Source organism: Denticeps clupeoides, chromosome 8 (genome assembly GCF_900700375.1).
Source record: "Denticeps clupeoides chromosome 8, fDenClu1.1, whole genome shotgun sequence".
Taxonomy (NCBI): Eukaryota; Metazoa; Chordata; class Actinopteri; order Clupeiformes; family Denticipitidae; genus Denticeps; species Denticeps clupeoides.
In genome coordinates this window covers 3934193-3957840 of record NC_041714.1, presented here as the reverse complement: position 1 = coordinate 3957840, position 23648 = coordinate 3934193, and the positions used below count along the sequence as shown (strand labels likewise).

At 43.3% G+C, this 23648-nt stretch overlaps 1 protein-coding gene and 1 non-coding gene across 9 annotated transcripts in view; both read left to right on the top strand.

Moving 5' to 3' along the window:
* usp54a (ubiquitin specific peptidase 54a) overlaps positions 1-23648 on the top strand; it is a 47488-nt gene that overhangs the window by 1175 nt on the left and 22665 nt on the right. For 4 of the 8 annotated variants that reach the window (XM_028988276.1, XM_028988277.1, XM_028988283.1 and 1 more), the window contains exons 2-3: positions 6683-6845; positions 16772-17261. In XM_028988276.1, the coding sequence (XP_028844109.1) occupies positions 17115-17261 (147 nt within the window). In that variant the 5' untranslated portion in view covers positions 6683-6845; positions 16772-17114. Of the gene's footprint in view, positions 1-6682; positions 6846-10942; positions 11222-16771; positions 17262-23648 lie in introns of those variants that run through there. The other 4 variants (XM_028988279.1, XM_028988282.1, XM_028988280.1 and 1 more) reach the window with 2 other exon arrangements.
* On the top strand, positions 20511-20597 carry trnay-gua (transfer RNA tyrosine (anticodon GUA)). The gene is given in 2 exon segments: positions 20511-20547; positions 20562-20597. It is a non-coding gene; the product is annotated as a tRNA-Tyr (tRNA).

The window sequence follows — 23648 nt, the reverse complement described above, 5'->3', positions numbered from 1 at the left end:
TGGCTGATCAAAGAATTTTCTTTTTGTTAATATCTGTTAAGCCTTGATCTGTTAAAGTGGGGTGAACTTTTGAACTGATTTTTTTTCTTTGTTCTTGAAGTTATTCTTGGAAGAACGCGTTTTCTTACTTGAAATTTTAAAACCAACGCAAATGGTTCAATACATGCCAGTGAATTTAAAGTATAGCTTAAAATAACTACGTTTGACCTCGCTCTGTAGGTAAACTGTGTATCTGAGTGTTTATCAGGGCTCTGTTTTTCTTATGCAACATCTTCTCCAATCAGTTTAAAGCTCGTACGCTGGCATGTTCCGTCGGTGTTAATTACTGACGGGAACGGAAGTACTGTAATTATATCTTCCCATTCACATTACACAGAGAAGTGATTGTGCAAAATCAGGTGGCCCATAAAATAAAGCAACTTTTGCTCTTAATATGATGTGACATGGTAAACAAATTCAAGTACAATTCCTTTCCCGCGAAGGATGATAATGGGGATGATTATTTGGGACATGTTTTTGAACAAAGGACCCTCCCCTCACTCCTCTCGGCCTTTTTTTTTTTTTTTTTTTAGAATAGCTGAGAAAAGTAAATGTGAGGCCTGACACGCATGCCAAATTAGACTACGGATTGTTATGTAAAATGTAGAGATGAATAAATTAACATACTGATGGTCAGTCCCGGCGAGCCTGGCATTCCCATGTATTCATCCAGGGCCTGGGGAGGGGGTTGCTGGGAGGTTACAGAGGGTGAATCAAGGTGGTGCTCTTGAGTCTTAATTTGTTGCAGGCAGGTTACATGCTGGGAATTTTTTCCAGCCCAGGCTCCTGGCAACAATGAGGAGATCTCACGTCAGAGCTATGTATTTTTTTTTAATTAAGTTTTTCTTTCTACGGCAGGGACACGTCTGAAAATAGACAAAGTCTAAATTGCTTAAAAACGTTGTACAGATGCATTCTTGAATTAAAGCTCCTGATAATTGATCTGCTTGTTTGGCTTTGTAGTGTTTGTGGCCCTTATAATGAACAAGAATTCTGGAGCAAGAGAGCAGACTGGACCTTGAGCCCAGTGTTGCCAGATTGGGAGGATTTGAGTCCTCAGGAAAAATAACTTGTTCAGAGTATTTATTGAGGATCCAAATTCTTTTTTAATTTTGTGAAGTAGTTGCGACAGATTTGGTAGTTCCCCTACTAAGTGGCAGAAATAATGGCACTCAAACAAAAACGGCTGATAACAGCAAGCAGTCACATGTATGAAATATGCCTCAGTATATGTCTGAGATGCTGGGCTGACCACATTTTAAACATTGGACCAAATAAGGTTGTCTGGTGTCTGGCTTTGGTATGTTTTTAAACCGCGGGCTCACAGTAAGTAAAATCTCACCTTATTAGCATTTTTCCCTGCCCCTTTTTATATTGAGCACATCTATGTGAGATGAGTGGGGACATGAAGCAGACAGATCCAGTTCCATTCACAGGAGTCAGGAGTAACACATCACCTGCTGCCTTCTATTCATGATGGAACTCATACCAGCACAGCATAGTAACATTTTAAATATTTTTTTATTTTTAGCATGCACCAGGCTTTTAAATGTTTGTGCTTCAAATCAGATTTTGGTGACAATTACTTCATTTATCTGTATTAATGCTGATGAATAATTAAGGCAGAACACAATAAAGGCAGCAATCTGTATGTTTTAATAGACTTGGTTTGACCCGCATGTGTTAAATGGGGCACATGGGACTTTAACGGACACTTCCTTTGAGAAACCATCACACCTCGGCAAGCCTAACCCTGCCAATGTCTGGCAAAACCGATCACTTGCAGAAGAGTGGACTGCAAGGTCTCAGACTTTTCAAGCAGTTTCTATGACACCTGGTTATAATGAAGCATGCATCAGGCTTCATTTATTGTAAAAGGGAAAGAGGGTTGGAGTGACTGTGAAAGAAGGAGAAACACCAGTGGCTGTGGGGGGGATTTGTAAAGCAGTGACTACCTTTTTAATGGAGATGGCTGCTGACTACCTACAATAAGTGGTTTTATATATACACACACACACACACACACACACACACACACACACACACACACACACACAGTGGGAATGGAAAGTGTTCAGACCCCCTTAAATTTTTCACTCTTTGTTATATTGCAGCCATTTGCTAAAATAATTTGACGTTTTCTCTTTTTTTTTTCTTCATTAATGTACACACATCAAGGGTTTGAATACTTGTACATAATACAATGTGATATTTCAGTTTTTCTTCGTTACTAAATTCAGAATTCAACAATTCTGTGTTTTTCTGTCAATATGGGGTACTGTGTATACACTAATGAGGAAAAAAATTAACTTAGCAAATGGCTGCAATATAACCAAGAGTGACAAAGTTAGTAGGGTCTGAATACTTTCCGTACATTTACATTTACAGCATTTATCAGACGCCCGTATCCAGAGCAACTTACAATCAGTAGTTACAGGGACAGTCCCCCCCCCGGAGCAATTTAGTGTTAAGTGTCTTGCTCAGGGACACAATGGTAGTAAGTGGGATTTGAACCTGTAAGTGGGATTTGAACCTGCTTCATAGGCGAGTGTGTTACTACCACACACTGTACCCACTGTATGTCTCCTTGAGTCTTCACCACCCACCCAAGCGTTGGGCTCACCAGTCTCTCTAGTTCTGTCAGTCTTTCAGTTGTCATTTACCCTGGTTAATACATACTAGCACTTCCAGTGGAGCACTGGTGGCCTAGAAGTGGACTCGTAATCGAGGGGTTGCAGGTTCAAGTCTCGAACAGCCAAGGTGCCGCTGAGGTCCCCACACACTGCTCCCCGGGCGCCTTGCAGGGCTGCCCACTGCTCACCAGGGGTTAAATACAGAGGGCCCATTTGTGTGCAGTGTTTTGTACCTGCTGTGTATCACAATGAAAAAAAAAAAACCCAACTTCTTTACTGCATTATTGAAACGGTGGGAGAAGAAACTCTTGTATCTGCCAGGTGCCTGGTCACATCTGTTCCGTGTGTGTTAAAGGTCCAGTGATGTGGAAGGAATATGAGGAGCAGGCCTGTCCCCCCTCTCTCCTGTGTGTCTCAGGTTAAAGACTACTTGTACAAGCCTCAGACACAATGTGCGCTGTCATTTGTTATCGAGTGCATAATTGCACACTGAGCAAACAGTTCATTAGAAAGTGAACTACTTTGCAGTTACAGTTGAATGCCACTTTCTGGGCTACACCTACGCCTTAAAGGTGTAAAATTACAGACCGGTGCTCATCTGTTAGTGACCCCGTTTCACCATTCACCAGCAGTCGGCATCTTTTTCAGCCCAGCAGTGAAGGTGTGGCTGCGCACGCCTCTGTTCGCCCTGCTTACCATCACCAGTGATTTCGTGTAATGTGTTCTCTGGTCAGAGGTGTTCACACTGATATGAATTTTCAGGAAATAATTAAATATTAGAGACACAAAGCCACTGACCGTTTTTATATTGCTTAATCCTCTTCCTGGGTAATGTCTTGAACCTCCTTGTACGAAGGAACATTCGGCTGGGATTGGGATTACCCTCGTTTTGATGGGATTTTGAATTTGTTGCCTAGATTTTCAATGTATCGTGCAATGATGTCGAAAGATGTAGCATTATGTACATTTAATAACAAATTTATTGAACATTAATTAAAAGAATGGATTATACCCAGTATACTGCACTTTAAAATGAATTTGGTTCACCCAATTAACTTGAAATTTGAAGCCTTACACTGTGGTATCACACATATTTCAACACCTTCATTTATCTGTTGCTATGCTTACACTAATATGGTAATATTTAGTGTACGTTCAATATTAATATTTATTTTACATTAGACTTTTTAATCTATGTTTTACTTTATCTGCATGTCTTTTCTTTAAAATAATTTTCATTTTTTGTTGACCAATACCACACGACAGCCCAGCATTGAAAGTTGTACAATCAGTTGTACAGAGAGTCCATAAATGTATTTATTTTTGTTAAGATGACTATGAGGAATTCTGAAATTCTCCATCGAGTCATGTGACCACTCAGTTTAATTGAAATTCCAGCTATTGAGGTTCTGGAGAATGTTGACTGAATGCCTCCTAACTCTCTTCACGGTAGGAAGGAAATTATGGCTATTATGTGGAAAGATTTTCTGATGCCAGATCATATATCATATGCAGATTTACATCATAAACAAGTACCAGAAGGGGACAGTGGTTGTTATTACAGGAATATAAAGATTTTTAAAAGTATTTTTTCTAGTTTGCTTCAGTGTGAAGCACTCTCTTGGTCACCGGGCTTCAAGTTCAAATGCCCCATCATACCTAGAGTGTTCGACGGTGACCTTGGAGGAACAGCCCCCCTTGTCTAAGATTAAACTATGCCTGCTATAATGTGTACCACGGCCCAGCCGATAGTGGAAAGGCAGGAGAGGAATGGAAAAACGAGGTTACTCACACCTCACTGGTAGGGTAAAAACCGTTTCAAGAACCAGGAGGAATTCTATGAATTCCATCTGGTAGGAATCATAGTGTGCCAGACTCCCGAGAGACGGGTGAATCAGCGTTACTGACAGACCGTTTTAATTTGCACTTCCATGGAATGGGCCTGGATGCGAGCGGCTAGTCTGAGCTTCTGTCCCCGAGGTAAGTCCAAGATTTTGGCTCAAGGCTGATGCGACCTTTAGTCAGAGGAGCGGAATCTCCCTCCCGTAAGGCGAGCGATTGTTGTTCTGAAGTGATGTGTGCAGCACTGCGCCCACAAATGAATATGTCTCCCTGAAATTGATAGTAACCCAACTTTCCAGAGCTCACCCTGACCAAGCCCTCCGCATATCTGCCGCTGTTCTTTGTCTCCAGTGAAAGTGGGTCAGCTCCAGTCGCCATTGTTATTCGTACAATGATTTCTGTAGCTCGGTTAAATTGGGATCATTAGCAGATTTCTGCTGTTCAGAACCCTGTTATCAATTTTAAACACGAGGGGGGGGATCGCCGTGCGTGTATGTGGGGGGGACGTTTTTTTTTTGCTGTTTTTCCACACAGCCAACAAAAGAACCCAACTTGCACACCAGGTTATACATGGCCTGCTTCATTATTAAATGGTGTCCTCACTAGCTGATCAAAGCCCTTCTGAGGTTGGGATCATCAATATGATTGTGTCTCCCAATCAGTCAATTCAAACTCTTTCTTTCATTTCTTAAAAGTAAGTTGGCTATATGTTATGAAAAAGTTAGACATTAAGTTGTCCCAAAGGTGTTTGGCATAGTTTTCAATTTCACACAAAAGCCATTGTTCTCATTTTGACAGTGCACAGCCTCCTGCTTCCTGATTTTGTCATGACTCTCGTGATTAATGGAGCCAATATCGCTGTTCCTTGTCTGAATCATCGTTCTTGTTGAAGAGGACTGAAAATCCTGTTTTATGCCACGGAAAGAGCGTAAAGCAGCACTGAGAAACCACATGAATGCTCACATTGTGTCTACCTTGGAGATCTTTGCACATGGGAGTTATTTCTTTGCAGCTCTTCTGCAGATATTGACTATTATTCCTGTCACTTGGCTTATTATTAAAAGTAGAGTCTGAACCAATATTGTACTGTCTTCTACAAAATGAGGTAATAAAATTACAAATACTGTGATATCATATACAGATATCAGTATCTAAGCGTATTTTGCTGCACAGTATTCTATATAATTTACACAATATTCATCTAAATCAGTAGAGGTTTGTTGTTATTGTGCTGGCTTGCCGTCCAACAATAAAAGAGCACAAAATATCTGTTGGTCAAACACATAAAAGGCGTTAGTGTCAGGCATTGCTTGATGCTCTGATGTCCTTTGGGTGCCACTGGTGGTGGTCCATCTCTTTTCACTCCCTAGAACTGTTGCTGCTGAGATGTAGCCCCCTGCCATACAATATTTGGGTTTTGGATTTTTTTGGTTAACATTCTTCACATAGTTTCTGACTCTCACATGCTTGTACAGCTTTTTCCTATTGGGTTGCTGCTTTTTTGTGGTCAGTCACTTTTTGTAAGAAGTGAACCAGCCTTTACCAGGAATCTGCTCTGCGTTAGCCTCTTTTTGAAACATAATCTTTTATTTTCTGCCATAGTTGGCTGCTGCAGGATGAGTATGAAATAAATGTAGTTGCATTTAGAGGCACAGTCCGGTATCAAACCTCAGATTACACCCAAACTCTTTTGGGTCTGTTTTATATCAGTTTGCAGGCTCTTTGCCTTATAATGGATTACAAGTGTAATATTAATTTTATATGGTTTATATGCTCTTGCCGAACAGCCACAGTATACTGGATGTCAGTATATAAATAATACTGAACAGCACTGTAGACACATTTTAGGCCTCATCAACCCCTCAAAAGCCCACGAAATCCTGGAGAGAGACTGCTGTATTATCCTTCTACTTTCACAGTGACATTAACCTTTATCCAAAGTAATTAACAAACCTTCATTTTGTACTATAGTAAATAGTATGCTGTAAATCTAGATGTATAGTCAATGTTGAATATAGAAATACTGTACCAGAGTTTGAATTCATAATGATGTATATATTTATTTAGATAAGTATTTTACCATAATTCACTAATTAAAATTAAAATTACTACCGTACACCTAATGTACCTAATGTTTTGACATTTGACCTGTCTCTTTAAAAATGTAGAAAGCCACCAGAGGAAGGGAGGCGGGGTTGGAGTGGGAGGAGTTTCCTGACAAAACAGGTGTGTGCCGGCAAGGATGATGTCATTGTTTTAGTGCCACCTGGGAACCCGGCGACGCTTCAGCGCGACGTTCCCGCCAGAGACCATGACTCCCATCCTGTTCCAGTGAGTACGGATGCACCTAATCTGGCTAATTCAAATGCTTCTCAAACAGAAGAATAAAGGCACGGGGAGGCTTTAACAACAGAGAGCTTTTGTGGCCGGAGTAAGCCTCTTTTACACCACATGGATGTGTTAGTAGATCTGGGACAAAAGAGTGGCAAATGTTTGGGTTTGCCATCAAATACCCTGACTGTGAAACAGGTAGCAGGGCCATTCCCGCTCGCTCAGCGCAGCTTCTCATTCATCACGCGAGCCGTGTGTGATGAGGGGAAACGCTGCCGCCGATGATGTCATCGCTGCAGGAACTATTCAGCTGTAAGTTATCTCCATCTCTCTGAGGTCAAGCGTGGTTATTCACAGCCTGACCGTGCTGTGGAGACATGCTGTGGCAGCAGAGCTCTTCTTACAGGCGGGTTCATGCCAGACCTGTTTTAGTTGTGACCTTTCTTTCATTTGTGTTTGACTGTATGGAGTGAGTTTAGACACCTTCTTTAAGATGTGAAAAAAAAGTCTCGAAAATCGTGAACGAGAAAAACAGGAATTCCTTTTGCGTTGTTGCCCTTGATGAAAGTGGTTGATTTTTTTTTGACATATTAAACTCGTAGGCTGCAGATTGATGAGATGTGTAGGTTTACTGAGCAAAGCGTGTATGTTTGTTCAGGCCGATCAGCTGACACGGTGAGCAAAGTGTGGGAGGTGTCGCTCAGAGGATGAGGTCATGCAGGAAGCGGGCGTACTTAACTAATGCTCGCTCTGTGGAGATGGGTACCGACCCTTTTTCTTATTTTTTGCATAAATACTGCTTGCATTAAGAAGCGGTTTACTTTATAGTGTCAAGCCTGCCTTCAGTTAGTTAAGTTCAGACTTCATGTCATCGGACTGTTGAACAGTTCACACTAGACAACTTTCTGAACTTGTTTGCTCATTGATCAGTTATGAAATAATGTGATGAGAAATAAACAAGAAAGAGAAAGGATTGGTACAAATGGGTATGACAGGTCGGTCAGACTTTTCTACAGCTTCCATTGAGGATTTTGTTGAGCCCGTCTTGAGAATTGTGTGGCCTGAACTGGGTTTTTGAGGACAAAGAAGCCCTTAGGGCATTTCCTAACCTCTCTCGTGAGTCGTGTTGATGGTACTGATCCTGGCTATTAACAGCTACTCAATGAATTTAATAGTAAAGCCAACAGACACTCCTCATTTTCTGCTCTTTCTATCTAAGTGTCATTGGTTTTGGACCTGCATTGTCAAAAATGCATGCCAGTTCTGAAGCTTAATTAGTCAAATCCAGACTTGAACACATTTAAATGAAAAGTTGCCATGTTTTTGGTTTGGGGGTGTGTCTGCTAGATCAGTACTTTTCTGGTGGATAGTTTTTTTTATTACAAGTTACTAATAATTTACATATTACCCACAGTGTGTCTCCAGTTGTCCAGGTGCTTTGCTCAGTGGCACCTCGGGATTCAAGCCGGCAACCTTCCGATTATTTACATTTACGGCATTTATCAGACGCCCTTATCCAGAGCGACTTACAATCAGTAGTTACAGGGACAGTCCCCCCCTGGAGCAACTTAGGGTTAAGTGTCTTGCTCAGGGACACAATGGCAGTAAGCGGGATTTGAACCCGGGTCTTCTGGTTCATAGGCGAGTGTGTTACCCACTAGGCTACTACCACCCTATTATGGGTCCGCCTCCTTACCCACTGCCCCCACCACTGCTTATTATCCCAGCTAATTCATTGTTTTTTCATATTTTTCCTGATCAGAACTCCCATTAAAACCAATTTTAAAATCATAAAAATATTATTAAGGAGCATACATTTTCTCCTGTGCTGAATAATGTGTGACTGGTAGAGATAAAGACCAAGCATGGCTCTCAAGGCTTCACTTAGGCAAGGATTTTTATGAGGCAGGCATTACCCTGACAGGCGCATACAGGCAATTTTGACTGATTAAAAAATAAGTTAATCTCTGAGCACTGTGTAAATAGGCCATGTTGGGCCTTTGGGGGTGAGGGAATGAGGGTCGTTTCTTTCTACTGAATGTGACTGCGTTATTAAATGCAAAAGCCTTTGTCTGCAAACATCAGTCTTTTGTCCTTATGGTCTGCTGTTCATTGTGAGAAGCAGTCATACAAACCATTTGACAACTTGGACGTTATATATGATGGGTTAGGGCTTCATTTTTCTTTGGTTTGTGGCGTTCACAAATGGTAAAAAAACTGTACTCATCTACTTATCATGTATCCCAGCAGCTGACATCATGAGCAAATTCAAAAATAGTATAGGAACTATGGGATTAGTGCAGTTTGGGAACCATTTCATCGTTGCTGTGTGTCACTTTTTTTGTTGCATTCTTTGTTCAGTTTCTTTTTTCTGCTGACATTCCATGTTGCAGCATTTTAGTGACACATCAGTTCTGATAAGCTTGTGCTGCAGTAGATCTTCTTTTAAAACACACTGTCTGATCTCTAGAATTGTCTGTTAACTAGCTGGATTTCAACAATGGCTAAAAATGTACATTTGTGGTGTCACGAGTATTTAAAATGCCGTATACAGAGCGGCAAGAAACATAAACCACACTTATCTAGGCGTACAGTCAGCGCGTGTAAGATTACACAAGTTATCCTATAGGCTGATTCAACATCTCAAGGCCACCCGGATCTAATGACACAACACTTTGAAACGGTGTCTGTGATAAAATTGTGTTTACCGACACGTGACGTCATCAGTAGCGCAGGAGCCCACCTCTGAAATGTGTTCATCAGAGCGTCACTAGAGGAGAAGTGGAAATTAACAGGGCAGTGCATGTATTTCCTCCATTAATGTAATTAAATTCAGGCAAATGGTACAGTGGTGGCCTAGCATTTAAGGAAGCGGCCCCGTAATCAGAAGGTTGCCGGTTTGAATCCCGATCCGCCTAGGTGCCACTGAGCACTCTCCCCACACAGTGCTTCCTGTGCGCCTGTTATGGCTGCCCACTGCTCACCAAGGGTGATGGTGTCACTGTGTGCTGTGTTGCAGTGTTTCACAATGACAATCACTTCACTTAAAATTTTATGTGAACTTTATAGTGGCACTACATCAGATTACCTGAGTAGGAAAATGACATGGGCAGTAATAGTGAAAGTGAAGTGATTGTGAAGCACTGCAGCACAGCACACGGTGACACAGCGAAATGTGTCCTCTGTATTTAACCATCATTTAACCCTTGGTGAGCAGTGGGCAGCCATGACAGGCGCCCGGGGAGCAGTGTGTGGGGACGGTGCTTTGCTCAGTGGCACCTCAGTGGTACCTTGGTGGTTCGGGATTCAAACCGGCAACCTTCTGTTTACTGGCCACTACCCTCTCCGCTAGGCCACCACTGCCCCATACACGGGACAGTACATCAGTCTACCGTAGTTTTATTCATGCAGAATTTAAAAACAAATTTCCCATCCGCAGTTATCTCCATGTCTCTCGGGCACTTTTCAAATGTCAAGTTTCTCGCTCATTAAACACGTAATCCCAAACGAAGCCGGTGATCAGTTGGTATGGCAGCGGAGATGCGGAAAATGAAAACGTAGTTTGGTGAGCGCACAAGGCCTCATTTCCTTTCCTCTTCCTACTCCGCTCTGGCGGGGAGGGCCGTCACGTAATGACAGACAGTAGTGCTACGCTGGCTCTTCTCCCTCCTGGCGTGGCACTGCATCCTGCTCGGAGGAGGACTACTCAGCGAGTAGTGTCATTTTCTCATCCGTTTATTTTACACGCAAACATTATATGCAGGATTATTTAAATGGTTTCGTTGTTCTCTTCTACGTATTCTGGAGGTAAAGTAAGCAGGGAAACGACCGGCGTGTAATGTTGGCCATTGAAGAACTTCATTCTTAAGTAGCCCCGGCTGTTGAAGACTTTTCTGATAGTTTTGTGTGTTTTTGTGATCGGATCCATTTGAAATCCTCCGGAATGAGAAAGCAGGATATTTTATATAAAAGCAGCAGTTTAATAATAAAAAATAAAAAAAAAAACCTGAAAAAGTTTGTCTTGTGGGTGACGTCCTGAACGCAGACCTGACATAAGTGAACACGGCCCGAGAAACACCGAGAAACTCCGGTAACGGGACCCACGCGTCGCGGCCCAACCGGAACGAGACATTCCCCCGCCAGCGTGGGGGGGTCGCGGCGAAACGTCCCACTCGTGGACGGTTCTCCTCGTTCGGTCTGCAGCGTGAGAGTTTTATTCGGCCGTCCCGCCGGAGGGGAGGTCATTGTTCCGAGCGGCAGGTAATGGCGCCGCCCTCCCCCCGCCGAGTCATGAGGGCGCCCGGCGGCGGCGGCGGCTCGGTAGCGGCTCGGTAGCGGGACCCGGCGGCTGGTTGTGTAGCCGCTGCGTGAACGGGGTAAGTTGGGCGCCGCCGGGCGTTTTACTGCGTTTACTAACCCGCTTTAAAGTTTGACCATTTTTAAAAGGGTCGACGTTGTAAATGTGCACCGGGAAACGTAAAGAGAACTTGTTCACATGCGTGGACGGGACGAGCAGCGAATTCCGTCAACTTTTATCGCCCGAGTCCGAGTCCTGGTTCTCTCGGTGCAGATAATCAGCCACCACCCGGGATAAAAAGGATAAATTCCCACTGGCTCACGTTTCAAGTCCAATAACAATGAATATGTTGGATGTATTTAGTTTTTTTTTTTTTTTTTTTTAATCTATTTATACCTACTGGTGCGGCTTGTTGTTTTCAATAATCCTCTCGTCCATAAAAGTGTATTAAAAATTTCACGTACACAATAAAACCCATGGCAGTATCGGTATTTATCGATACGCTGACATCTAGGGTCAGTGGATCGAGGCCGTAAAGCGCTCATACGAGAGTGACTGGATGTTGTACTTCACCGGGGTAATATTCGTATCGTATTCAGGCTTTTGGTGGCCGTTTGTTGGTCAGATGAGGTGGTTGTACTTCACCAGCATGCAATACATCACATATCGCCGAAGCAGCGGTGTTAAAGTTATCAACATGTTACGATAACGTTGTGGGCCGCTGTGATTTAGCTAAACTATGTTTTTTTTTTTTTTTTGCGTCGGCATAAGTACTATTTTGTCATGTTTGCAGGTATCAGTACAGTACTTTGCACTCCTACACATACGTTAGGGGTGTTGAAATTAATCTCGTAATCGATTACATCATAATGACGTTGCCTGGCGTAACTCCCACCTCACAGACAACAACATTTATTTCTTATATAGCCCAAAATCACACACAGTACGTCTCAATGGGCTTTGACAGGCCCTACAGTTGACACCCCCCCACACTTGACCCTTCTGCACGCAAGGAAAATCTCTAGGAGAGAGAAAAAAGAAAGGAAGAAACGTTGGGAAGGAGGGATACAGAGAGGGACCCCCTTCCAGGGTAGAGTGAGCCTGCAAATGGTGTCAGTGCCGGGCGGTGAGGATTTGTACAATATAATAATAAGTCCTACAGTTGTAAACAAAGATAATGTGAAGTAATGTAGAAAAATTTGTGGAACGCGTCAAGATATCAAATGTCATCACTGACACGTGACGATTAATCGAATCGTGAGACCGGTGAAGGTTCACACCACTGATATAAACAGTGTGCGCAGTTTTGGTGAACACGGTGTATACAGTTCTGAAGTGGCTGCGGTCATTTGGCCACACATGGGCATTTCTATGCTTTTCATTTTTGGAAACCATTAACACGCACATCTCTAAACAAAGGACCAATTCGAGATTCAAATCCTTTACAATTGTTGTACGGGATCGTTCCGTGATCCATCACCGACACAGTATCTTCTTGTGTATGTGTGTGGGCAGGAAGGACGTTTTAGATAAAACAAAATATGCACACTCGACAATAAATGCATGGGCAAAGCTTAGCTGATAAGAATGATGACTTATGGAGTTAACTCTATACCATGGAATTAAGAGAGTCTGCACATGATTCCGGGGAATTCTTGGTCACAGAGATAAGCGGGAGGAACAAGTCAAGAAAACTGGCTGCATAGTATTTTTTGAAACCCTGATGTGTTGGTTATGTTTTAAGATTTATTTTAAACTCTCCCAGTGTCCATGGACTCACTCAGTATTGATTCATTCTTTCTTTCTCATTTCTCCCTTGAAATGATTTTTATTTCATAAAATCTTTTGTCTGCTTCACCCCCTCACTGTCCCTTTTTTTTTTTTTTTACTGTCTCCTTGCTACTCCCCCGCTGGCTTTTCTGTCACATTACAAAACAGGGACACCTCGGCTGTGTCCTGTCATGTCCTCCCATGTACTTTATAACCTTGCTTGTACAAATGCAGCAGCTGATTGGGGTGTCCTCCCACGTGGATCTTTCCAAAAACAGGCCAGTTTCCATGGAAATGACCTTCAGTCGAACCCAAATCAACACATTCATAAGTACTTATGGGACCTAAACTGTTTTTTCTTTTGGTCCGTCCAGTTTTCATGTGAATGGAACAATGAAACAATTATTTCAATAAACCAGACAGTTGCCGTCCCTGTCGGGCATCTGTGACCACATGGTCACACCCACACCACCAGCACGCGATGGAATTGTGACAGAAAACAGAGCCGTGCCATTGTGACTGCTGGGTAGTAGCCGGGTGTGTGAAGGTCCATGGTGGAGGTAGTGGGACAGGGTGCAAGACATTGTTTGGAGTAGAGAGTGGGAGTCCAATAATTATTCTAAAGACGAAATAACGATAATGAGGTGGATAATAGAGCAAGGATGCTGGCAGCTCTTCTGGTTTTTTTTCACTGCCTCGTTGGTCTTTACTTTTTTGGGGCAGGAAGTGGCCCCATAATCAGAAGGTTGCTAGTTCGAATCCCAATCTACTGAGGTGCCACTGAGCAAGGCACCGTCCCCACACCGTCCCCCGGGCACCTGTCATGGCTGCCCACTGCTAAGTGGTTAAAAGCAGAGGACACCTTTCATTGTGTCACCGTGTGTTGTGCTGCAGTATTTCACAATGACAGTCACTTTCACTTCACTTTTTTGATGACACTTACCCTGAACTTTTGAAGGCTGACCTGGCCAACCTGGCAGACATCCCATCATTATCAACCCCAATCTTTTCAGGCTCCTTAAACACGTAGGCTGGTCAAAATGAGGTATGATCGAGCTTTTTCGATCTCCTGAAGGAATCAATAACAGAAATGATGAAGGGGCTGATTGGAGGAAATTCTACTTTTTATATTTTTATGTTGGTTTCCATTGTTGTTAAAACAGTTTTTTTTTAACTGGTTTGTGATTAAACAAAGAATTGGTGCTATTGAAGACAGGACAGGCCTGAGCTGAAGGCGAAGCCATGGATGTGACGTTGCTCAGTAGCGAGACTTCATTATCGGTGTAAACATGGAGCGCTGGCGTGAAAATCCCCCGTGGCGTTGTCAGAATTGGTGGGTTGCCACCTCTGAGCGCTGCGCTTCATCATTTCACTTCACTTCACTTGTTGGGACAGGAACCTCCTTTCTCTGGGACCTGGCAAGCGGGCAGTGCGGTAGTTTTGACCTGTAAAAGAGTGCCAGCCAGGGATTTAAAGGGGTGTCACTGGGGCTGTCGACCGCCATGTTGCATAACTCGAGCTCAAAGCCGTCCTGGCGTGGCCTGCCCGTCAAGGTTTAGCTGCTCCCGCCTCCCACTCGACGGGTTAACATGCAGCGATACGGTGCGAGTGGATTGAGGCTTTTTGGAACACGTTTGCCTTTTATGCGGGTTTGATTCCGAATTCTGTTTCCTCATTTGCTAAAACAGACAAATTGGCAAATACCAAACCCCAAAAGAAAATAGAATATATTATATATAATCTAAAGTGTCTCTGTTTGGCTTAATAAGTTGCTGTCTGTTTTTGCTGAACAACCATTAGTAGACACCGAGGACGCCCGGGCTAGACAACCACGACCCTTTTCTGAGTCTTTTGAGAAGTTATTGTGCTCTGGCCAGGACATGACGTGAAGCAGATTGATGCGAGCGTGTCGCCATGGCCCCTGGTCACAAATGTCACCCCGTCTCTGTCCGTCTCTGTAACAGGATGTGGCAAGCCGTGGCATCATCACCACCGTCTTTACCTTCCATCCAGAGAAATATGTATTCTGGAATGCCTTTCCAACACTAAATTGGGGAGGAACAGACATGGTTCTGTTTTGTCCTTCTAAGGATCCAGAGTTTGTTTACTTGCATTTTGTGGCTTACCGAAGCCATGCGGTCACCCTTGTTTTCCAAGACTAAAGCCTGTCTGAGGGCTAATGAGGCTAGTCTAGGCTAGTTACGTTAGCCTCCAGACAGACCTCTGAGAAACCGTCCACGCTAATCCCAGCGTCTGATGGGGCTAATCCCTCTGCATGGTCCTGCCAGTGGCCTCCCCCCACCGTCTTAAGCAATCGGTGGGGTTTCCTTCAACCTCGTCCTTGTTTTTCCCAGTCTGGTAAATACGTTCCCCGCCGTACGCGCTCCCCGCCACCGCTGGGAGCGGTTTGTCTCGCAGACAGATAGTTCCATGAGCCTGGTGTGGTAAGAAGGGCGTGGGTGTTGGGAGTGTTCATCAGTGTCTAGTAAACAAATGCACCCTTCTGCTCCCTGTTCCCCTGTTTAGGTCATAATCTCACACAAGGAGGGGAAAATTCTGCTGTTTAAATATGGATATACCGTTTTGCAAAATGTATTAGCCTGTATCGGTCAGCTTCTTTTTGGGAATTTATAACTGAGCAAAGCTGCTAGTGTTACGAAATATTCGCTATCTGTTCCAGATAAAATATAGGGGTGCAAATCACAAGTTTCATAATGGTGTTATTTTACATAGATTCTCCTAGCCAACGATTTGACGTTTTGTCAGTGGGATTTCCTACAGTTGACATGAAAACGCAATATGCATCTTTTCAGTATATTACTTTCTGTGAGCTCACGAAAGCCAAATATGTATTTTCAGCATTCAGAGGAAATGAACACCAGGCATGACCTTTAAATATTTCATTGCTTAGAAAAAAGCTAATTATCATAAATAACAATTAATAATGAAACAATTATTGCCTATTATTAGCCCAGTTCTTTTTCTCATGGTCGCAGTACCTCACACATCCATTGAATGACGTGGTTCTCGCCATTATTTGTTCCCTGTATTTCTGCCACCTCAACCTGGTGCAGGAAGCCTTCGTATCTCAAGCGCTTGTGTGAAATTCATTTATTCTCCTCTTTCCTTGTCAGTGGTTCTTCGAAAGCGAACTCTGCTGCGTTACCTGGGTTGGTCAGTCGTGAGTCGGATGTGAGTGGCGATGACTTGGCGGCGGATCATTTTATTCTTATTCTTATCCTTCTTCACCTACCCGTCGTCTCTTTTGCTGTCAGAAACACTGCCTTTAAGCTGACCTTGCTTTAAAAGCATATGAGACAGTAATGGCTGTGGACACGTCTCAGCTAAATTCAGGGTGTGGAGAGAGAAAAAAAAAACGTGTTTCCATTAAACCCCGGTGGCGGCGAACTCGTTTGAGCTTATAAGAAATTGATGGGGCGGCCCTCGGCGCAAATGAACCTCCTCCCCTCGGTAGTCAGCCCACCCACACGTGCACCTTCATCCTCGCCATTGTGTTGCCATCACTACAAGGGGCTTTATATAGCCCCGTCTCTTCTAAACGGGTTTAAGTCTCTCAGCCGCTTTCACGGCGGCAGACTGACATCACGCAGCCGCCCTCCCGGGGGAGGACGTGGGCATGAGGCACACGCGCATGTCGCATGCCGCATGCCGCTTGCCTCGACCTTGTGCACAGCCAGCTCGTACTGGGCACTTTATATGTCGATCTTGTCACCAGTTGCACTACAGACAACATCAAGGAAGAAAGGAGCGTGAGGGGCGAACGAGAGGGCAGAGGGGGGCGAGGCAGGCTGTAGAAGTGCCTTATAAAACGTGTCCCTTTTTCCCCCCCTCCCTGCAGGTTTGCTGAAGTGTGAAGATCTTCACCCCGCCGACAGCTGTAAAGAGGAGGACGAGGACGAGCCGCTAAAAGTTTTACAGGAGCATCCCCCCCCCGGGGAGCCGGGGTAAATGAGAGAAGGCGGCATCGGTGCGGAGGATATACTGGATGGGACATTTTTCACGCGTTCGAGTGGGACTTCAGTCCTAGGACTGGAAAAACAACAACAAACAAGGATTTTCAGAACTGGTTCTTAGACACACACCTTTTTTCTGTCCCGCGTTGAGAAAGCAACCCTATGTGTCTTTCCAAGGGCAAAGACAGTTTAGTGTTTATGCCGGAAACAAAGTGACGGCGCCGTACGATGTCTTGGAAAAGGAACTACTTCGCTTCTGGCAGCAGCGGCGTCCAGACCATCTTCACTCCCAGAGCCATGGCGTCCATCGCGCCCAGCAAGGGGTTAAGCAACGAGCCGGGCCAGAACAGCTGCTTCCTGAACAGCGCGCTGCAGGTAGGGCGCGCGTGGTGGGGGCGTGGATTTCTGAACGTTCTGAAGGGTGTCCTGTGGGGGTGAAGTAATGAGGCGGTTATCAGGGTGTTGTAAGGCCCCGTCTGGAAATCAAGGTCACAGATGCTGTACTGTCGCTACACCAACACACACAAACACACACCCGTGCAAACTGGTTTTCTCTTAACTAGTACAACTTTATTTCTTATTTAAAAACAGTCTTATTTTTTGTTTTGCAACCAAAATGAATGAACTTTATGAACGTTATTTGGTTTTATGACTTTGCCCAGTCTGAAAAAAGTGCTTGAAATAAGCCTGGACGATGACACGCCGGTGATATGCTTCATGATGGACACACCAATGAGTCCCGAAGTTTCTCTTCAGTCCTTTTTCCCTGCGGTTTACGCCTTTCTCACCTCACTCCGACAATCAGGCTTGTTCCACACTAATCCCAGCAGTGAGGGTATAATCAGCAGAAAGACAATTACTGTTTTCTCTCCCCTCTGTCCACACCGTTCATGTTTGGATGATAATTACAGCCATCGCATTACCCTCCGTCTGCAGTCACTTCTTCATGTAGCCCAAAGGTTCTAATGACACACTATTAAAAGGGTTTTCATGGGGAGGGACAAAATTATTAATTATGCTGTTATGACATGACTATATGTATTTGCGCCCTGCTCTTCCACACAGCAAGAAAGGTTTTGGCAGAACCGGTGAGACCAGTGCTATTCATAGGCAAAATGAATAATGAAGAATTATGTCAATGTCTGGAAGCCCACATCCTCTCCCTAGAACAATCTGTATGTCGGCTATAAAACGACTCACGTTGTGCACCTGCAGGTTTTAAATGTAATTTACTAAAAGGATTTTTTGCTGGTTAAACGCGCTGCCTTACAATAAGCAATATGTTGACAATACAGATCATAAAAAAAGAGCATGAACGTTTTCCTTTTAAAGTTGAATGGCAAGAAAGTGAGTAATGAGGAACAGCGCATGGCGAATTGGGCAAAAAAAAAAAACTAGGGCCCTATAAGGGACCCAAGCGCATTAGGTTTTCTCAGGAAGACCCACCCTTCACCGCAGACCAGCTGCTGACTCCGTGAACGGTGATGCCGTCCTCGTCCGTAATTACTCCTGCCGGGCAGCGACCTGTCATTATAACCCCCCCACCCCCCACCCCTCTATTTTTGGATTACTGAATAATCAGCTGTATGGACGCAAAGTGGCTTAGCTGCGTGATAATGCCTCCAGAGCTGCACATTAGCGTCAGTTATGAGACAGGGAGTCTGGGGGGTGGGGTGGGGGGGCAGATAACGTATTGTCTGCTGCTGCTGCTGAGAGGCGAAACGAAAAATGTCAGCTCTACTCTGAATGTAGAGCCCGGGGGCAAAAACAGCAATTTCATTCTTTGTCTCCATTTTTCCCATGTGGCTGAAATGAAAAGTGCTTCACATTAAGCAAACCTCATAAATCCTTTTTTCCCTGCTGCACAGGATCAAACGGGACAAGCAACAGATGATTAATATAAACTTTTTATTATGATTCTTTTTTTTTTTTTTTTTTTATCCCATCTACATGACTTTTCTAAGGAATTTTTAATCATTCTGTGTCAGTACATTTTCTTATCTTTTTTGGAAAATGCCTGTGTCTCTCACGACCCATCAGAGGGAGTTTGTCACACACTGAGTGAAGGAAGGAGGAGTGGAAGGAATGATGCACTGCTCCCTCCTCCTCCCGAGCGCACTGTACTCGTCTCTCAGAAACCTCGCCGCGACCACGCTGCTCATGACCACACTGTGCAGGCTAGTTTGTAACTCTCTTTTCCTCGATTCAATACACAAATGACCCCTGTGGTACGTAATCGCTGTAATTATTCTGGATAAAATACACTTTAGTCAACATTTATTAGTCCTACATAATAAAAAAGTTAGCGTCAAACTAATAGCTAGTACATTGACGTTCTGGAGAAGTTTTGCAGAGCTCCACCACAACAAAGTTAAATATTGAAATGTTAATAATCTATATAACTTAAATACCTTAAGTATTAAATTGGTCTTTTGGCTGAGACAGTTATTTTGCATGATTTCATCCCCATAGACACAATATCTGAAGGAACGTCTATCATATTTGCTCTACAGCTTTTTAATATTTAAGTGTTTTGTAAGAGGGGTTGCATGAGTTGACCCGGCTGGTCCAGGTCATCTTCGATCACTGGGGTGGGTGGTGGTGGGTCTGTGAATTATTTGTAATTTATTATTCAAGTTCAGTTCAGATGGAACATTGGCTTCGAGTTAAAAGAAAATCTTTAATAATAATGAAAAGAAAAGTACTCCTGAGAATAAGCGCTCTCTTAATGATTTCTCGGAAGAGAATCCAATGACTTATTTTGGCCCTAATCATGTCCATAGTGGTGGTGATAGCCGTATTGATCTTTTTCCCCTGCAAGTGTGGGAAAATATGGTTATTTGGGCACAATGCTGGAGCACCTGAACTTTAGACCACATTCATACCTGAAGTGAAAGTGAAGTGATTGTCATTGTGAAACACTGCAGCACAGCACACAGTGACACAACCAAATGTGTCCTCTGCTTTTAACCATCACTCTTGGTGAGCAGTGGGCAGCCATGACAGGCGCCCGGGGAGCAGTGTGTAGGGACGGTGCTTTGCTCAGTGGAACCTCAGTGGCACCTTGGCGACTCGGGATTCGAACTGGCAACCTTCTGATTACAGGGCCGCTTCTTTAACTCGTTCATTTCCCCCGGTGGTCTCTATCACAATTAAATAGTGAACTCTGGTGCACTATGCCTGATGAGAACACACAAAAATGCAGATATTTATGCTGTATGTAGTAACCAACTCAGGGAAAAGGGCTTCAACTGCGCAAATCCGCAAGCTAAAGAAGCTTCATCAGGAGTATATCAAGCCGTAATCATGCTTTAGTTTCAGGATTTCGCTGAAGTGGTAAATGCACATAATATAAAAAAGGCAACAGCCAACATGCGTAAATTAACTTCCACCGTGATGGTAGTAGCCTACTTGGGTAACTCTCCTATGAACTAGACGCCTCCTAAGTCACTGGTTCAAATCCCCCTTACTACCATTGTGTCCCTAACCCTGGGTGTCTCCAGGGGGACCGGCAATGTAACTACTGATTTAGAAGGGCGTCTGATAAATGGCGATAAGGTAAAATGTCCTTCTGATTTCACACAAACATGTAGTTGTCCACAACAGAGGATCTACTCTACTGTTCCTTCGATAGCTCAGCTGGTAGAGCGGAGGACTGTAGTTGTACTGCCTGTAATCCTTAGGTCGCTGGTTCAATTCCGGCTCGAAGGAATTGTTTTGTGGGTGGTAGTAGCCTAGTGGGTAACACACTCGCCTATGAACCAGAAGACCCGGGTTCAAACCCCACTTACTACCATTGTGTCCCTGAGCAAGACACTTAACCCTGAGTGTCTCCAGGGGGGGACTGTCCCTGTAACTACTGATTGTAAGTCGCTCTGGATGAGGGCGTCTGATAAATGCTGTAAATGTAAATGTAAATCTACTCCCTGTATTTAATCTTGTTGTTCCTGCGGCGACGCTTGTGACCAATAAGTGGAGAGAAAGTTCTCGCGTGATTTGAAGTGACGTATATTGATGTGTGAAAGGAAGCCGAATGTAAGCACACGAAAGTGTGTAAGCTTGCATTAGAGCAAATTCTATTACACTAAACTGACGACGGTTCAGGAAAGACATGACTCATTCATCACCTGCCGGGCCACCACAGGAAGCAGATGTCCAGGGCCACTGTGGAACACAGGAAATGTCCTGTGACACTTTTTTCCTCCATTCTCACTCTTTTCCTAAACCCATCCATCTTCCTAGTCCTGATCTGCAAACAAAAGTTTTAAAACGGTGTTAAGGCGGGGCAGACTAATGGGCCAGGCCACTGCATCTGGGTTGTCAGGTTTCCCTCACTCGCTTTGTCTATGTGACTTATCTGGTTCTATTTTATCTTATTATATTAGCTGCAAGCCACACAGAGCTGAGAATCCTTGAGAGAGCTGCTGGGTTCTCGCTGTAGAACATCTGACTCCATGAGAATATGGGAATCTTATGATTCGGTTTGATTCAGTTAGAAATCTGGTGTTTTGGTGTCCGAATTTAAAATGTAATAAAAATAATACATTTAATACATTAATACATTTTAGCTATAAATTTTACCCAGGCAATGTTCAGTTTTACAGAATAAGACCTTAGGAAAGCCAGCATGTGAGATATAATAAAAAAGGTATATAAAAATAAACCATTCAAATATAGATTTGGGGAAATGCCCATCCTTCGACCATATGAGCATTTATATAAATTTCTACATGTTTGTTTTGATCGTATTGATGCCTGACCAAATGCAGTTTTTAAAATGCGTTCAGCCTGTTTTGTAGAGGTTTTTCAGCTCCTGGTCACTCTCCAACTGGCTTGTTAGGGTGCAATTATGTGTCTTTTTTTTTTCCTGTTTGTTGTTGGGATTGGTGTGTGTGCGCGTGTGTGTGTTGTGACATTTTGTCATAGAAGAGGGACATTCACAGAACATTTCTGTAACAAGCAGCTGTGTCCCATGTTGCCAGGCCAACAGTTAACCTGAACCAGCTCCGTCCCGGAAACCTTTTGGAGTCACTCTCATGATTCCTTTCCTGCCTTATCGACCTGGGCGTGGGTTTCTTTGATGGCTGATCATTTAAAAAAAGTATTATATCCAAATATGAATCACTATGAGGTTGTGATTTATGATATTCAATTTGCATATATATTCGATTTCATGCAGAACAGTTATGCAGTATTAGTAACGCCATTCTCATCCAAACGTTTGTATTTTTTTGTGTTTTATCAACATCTATTCTTATATTAAGTAGTTTCATGTTTGGTAAAAATCTATAGAAATTGACTTCTTTATGTGATGCACGGAACATTTTGCTACTTTAAGTTAGTTTATCCCAATAACTAGTGGTCAGAACTATGAACAAGTGTGACATGTATGTAGTACTTGTCGTGCTTTTCTACTCTGTAGCTCAATATAAATTTATGACAAAAGCCATACAAGCAGTTTGAAAACTTGCCTTGTGATGCACGGGACGCAGAAAACTAGTCTCACTTGTTAACACCGACTTTCACAATAAAATTCTGTAAACTCTACAGGCATTCAGACAAAACTAATGCACCAAATTTCAATGTATAATGGGTGTCAAAACTGTGCAACTCTTCAATAAAATAATGTTTATGCAATACCAATATATGCAACTAAAATGACCACTTGTGATGCACGGGACAACGTCATTGGTTTAAAAGCTACACGAGTGCTGTTAAGTTTAACATATGATAGTCAGTAGTAAGAGTTAAAATGTGGTGCATTGTATGAATATTTTAATTAAGCCTGCTGCACTATTCAATATAACATAGAAACTGAACTTTGAATGTCTGGTTTATGATGATAATTTGCTTTGAATCTCATTGAAATTGTCAAAGATTTTACATCACGAGAAGTAACTGTGATTCAAATGTCTGCAAAACCTTCGGTTTTTTAAATACATTGAAATTAAAGGATATTCTGACTACCCATCTTAAATATTAGAACAAGTAAAAGTGCAAAAGTGCATTTTTATCATTTTTGCATTTTGATTTCATTTTCCAGAGAATTGCCCAAATTTGAAAAATGTGACCCAGAGTGTTTCCAGGTTTTATAACTAAAGCCTTTTAATCTTTGCCACACTTTTAAAACTGCTATATGGACACGGGTGAAGTATATAAGTTCTGTTCAGCCCTCCACTCATCAGAAGCGGGTGTGAAGACCTCGGCTGTCGCTTCAGGTGCGTCTGAGGAGAATTAGAATCAAAGGTCTGGAAATGGAAATGGAATAGCAGGGCAGAATCAAAACCTTTCCATTTTATGATCTGATCTAATGGATTGATGGTAGGGGGGAGGTGGAACACACACACCTCGCTTTCTCTCGCTTAAAGGCAATCTGCTAATCCTATCCTGAGTGCTGTTATGGCAGCGTTACAGCTTGACTCGGCACATTTCTGTTATATCATCAATACACATCTCCTCCCTCCAGCTTCACTCCTCGCTGCTTTTAGCGGATCCATTTCCGCCGATCTCTCCAGCTCCTTTCCCTTACCTCCCTTCTGCTGATGGCAAGCAAAGCACCTCCTCTGTCCCCTCAGACCCCTATGAGAAAACATGGTCACAACAGGTCTTCTGAAATGAAAACCGAATGTTATAACATACAGAACAATATACAATAGTTTAATGGTGGAACGGTCTCATCCCATTTGCTGAAGCGCTACCTCGGGTTTGAATCTCACACGTTAATGGTGAAAAGTAGACATGCTTTTTTGTGATAAATATATC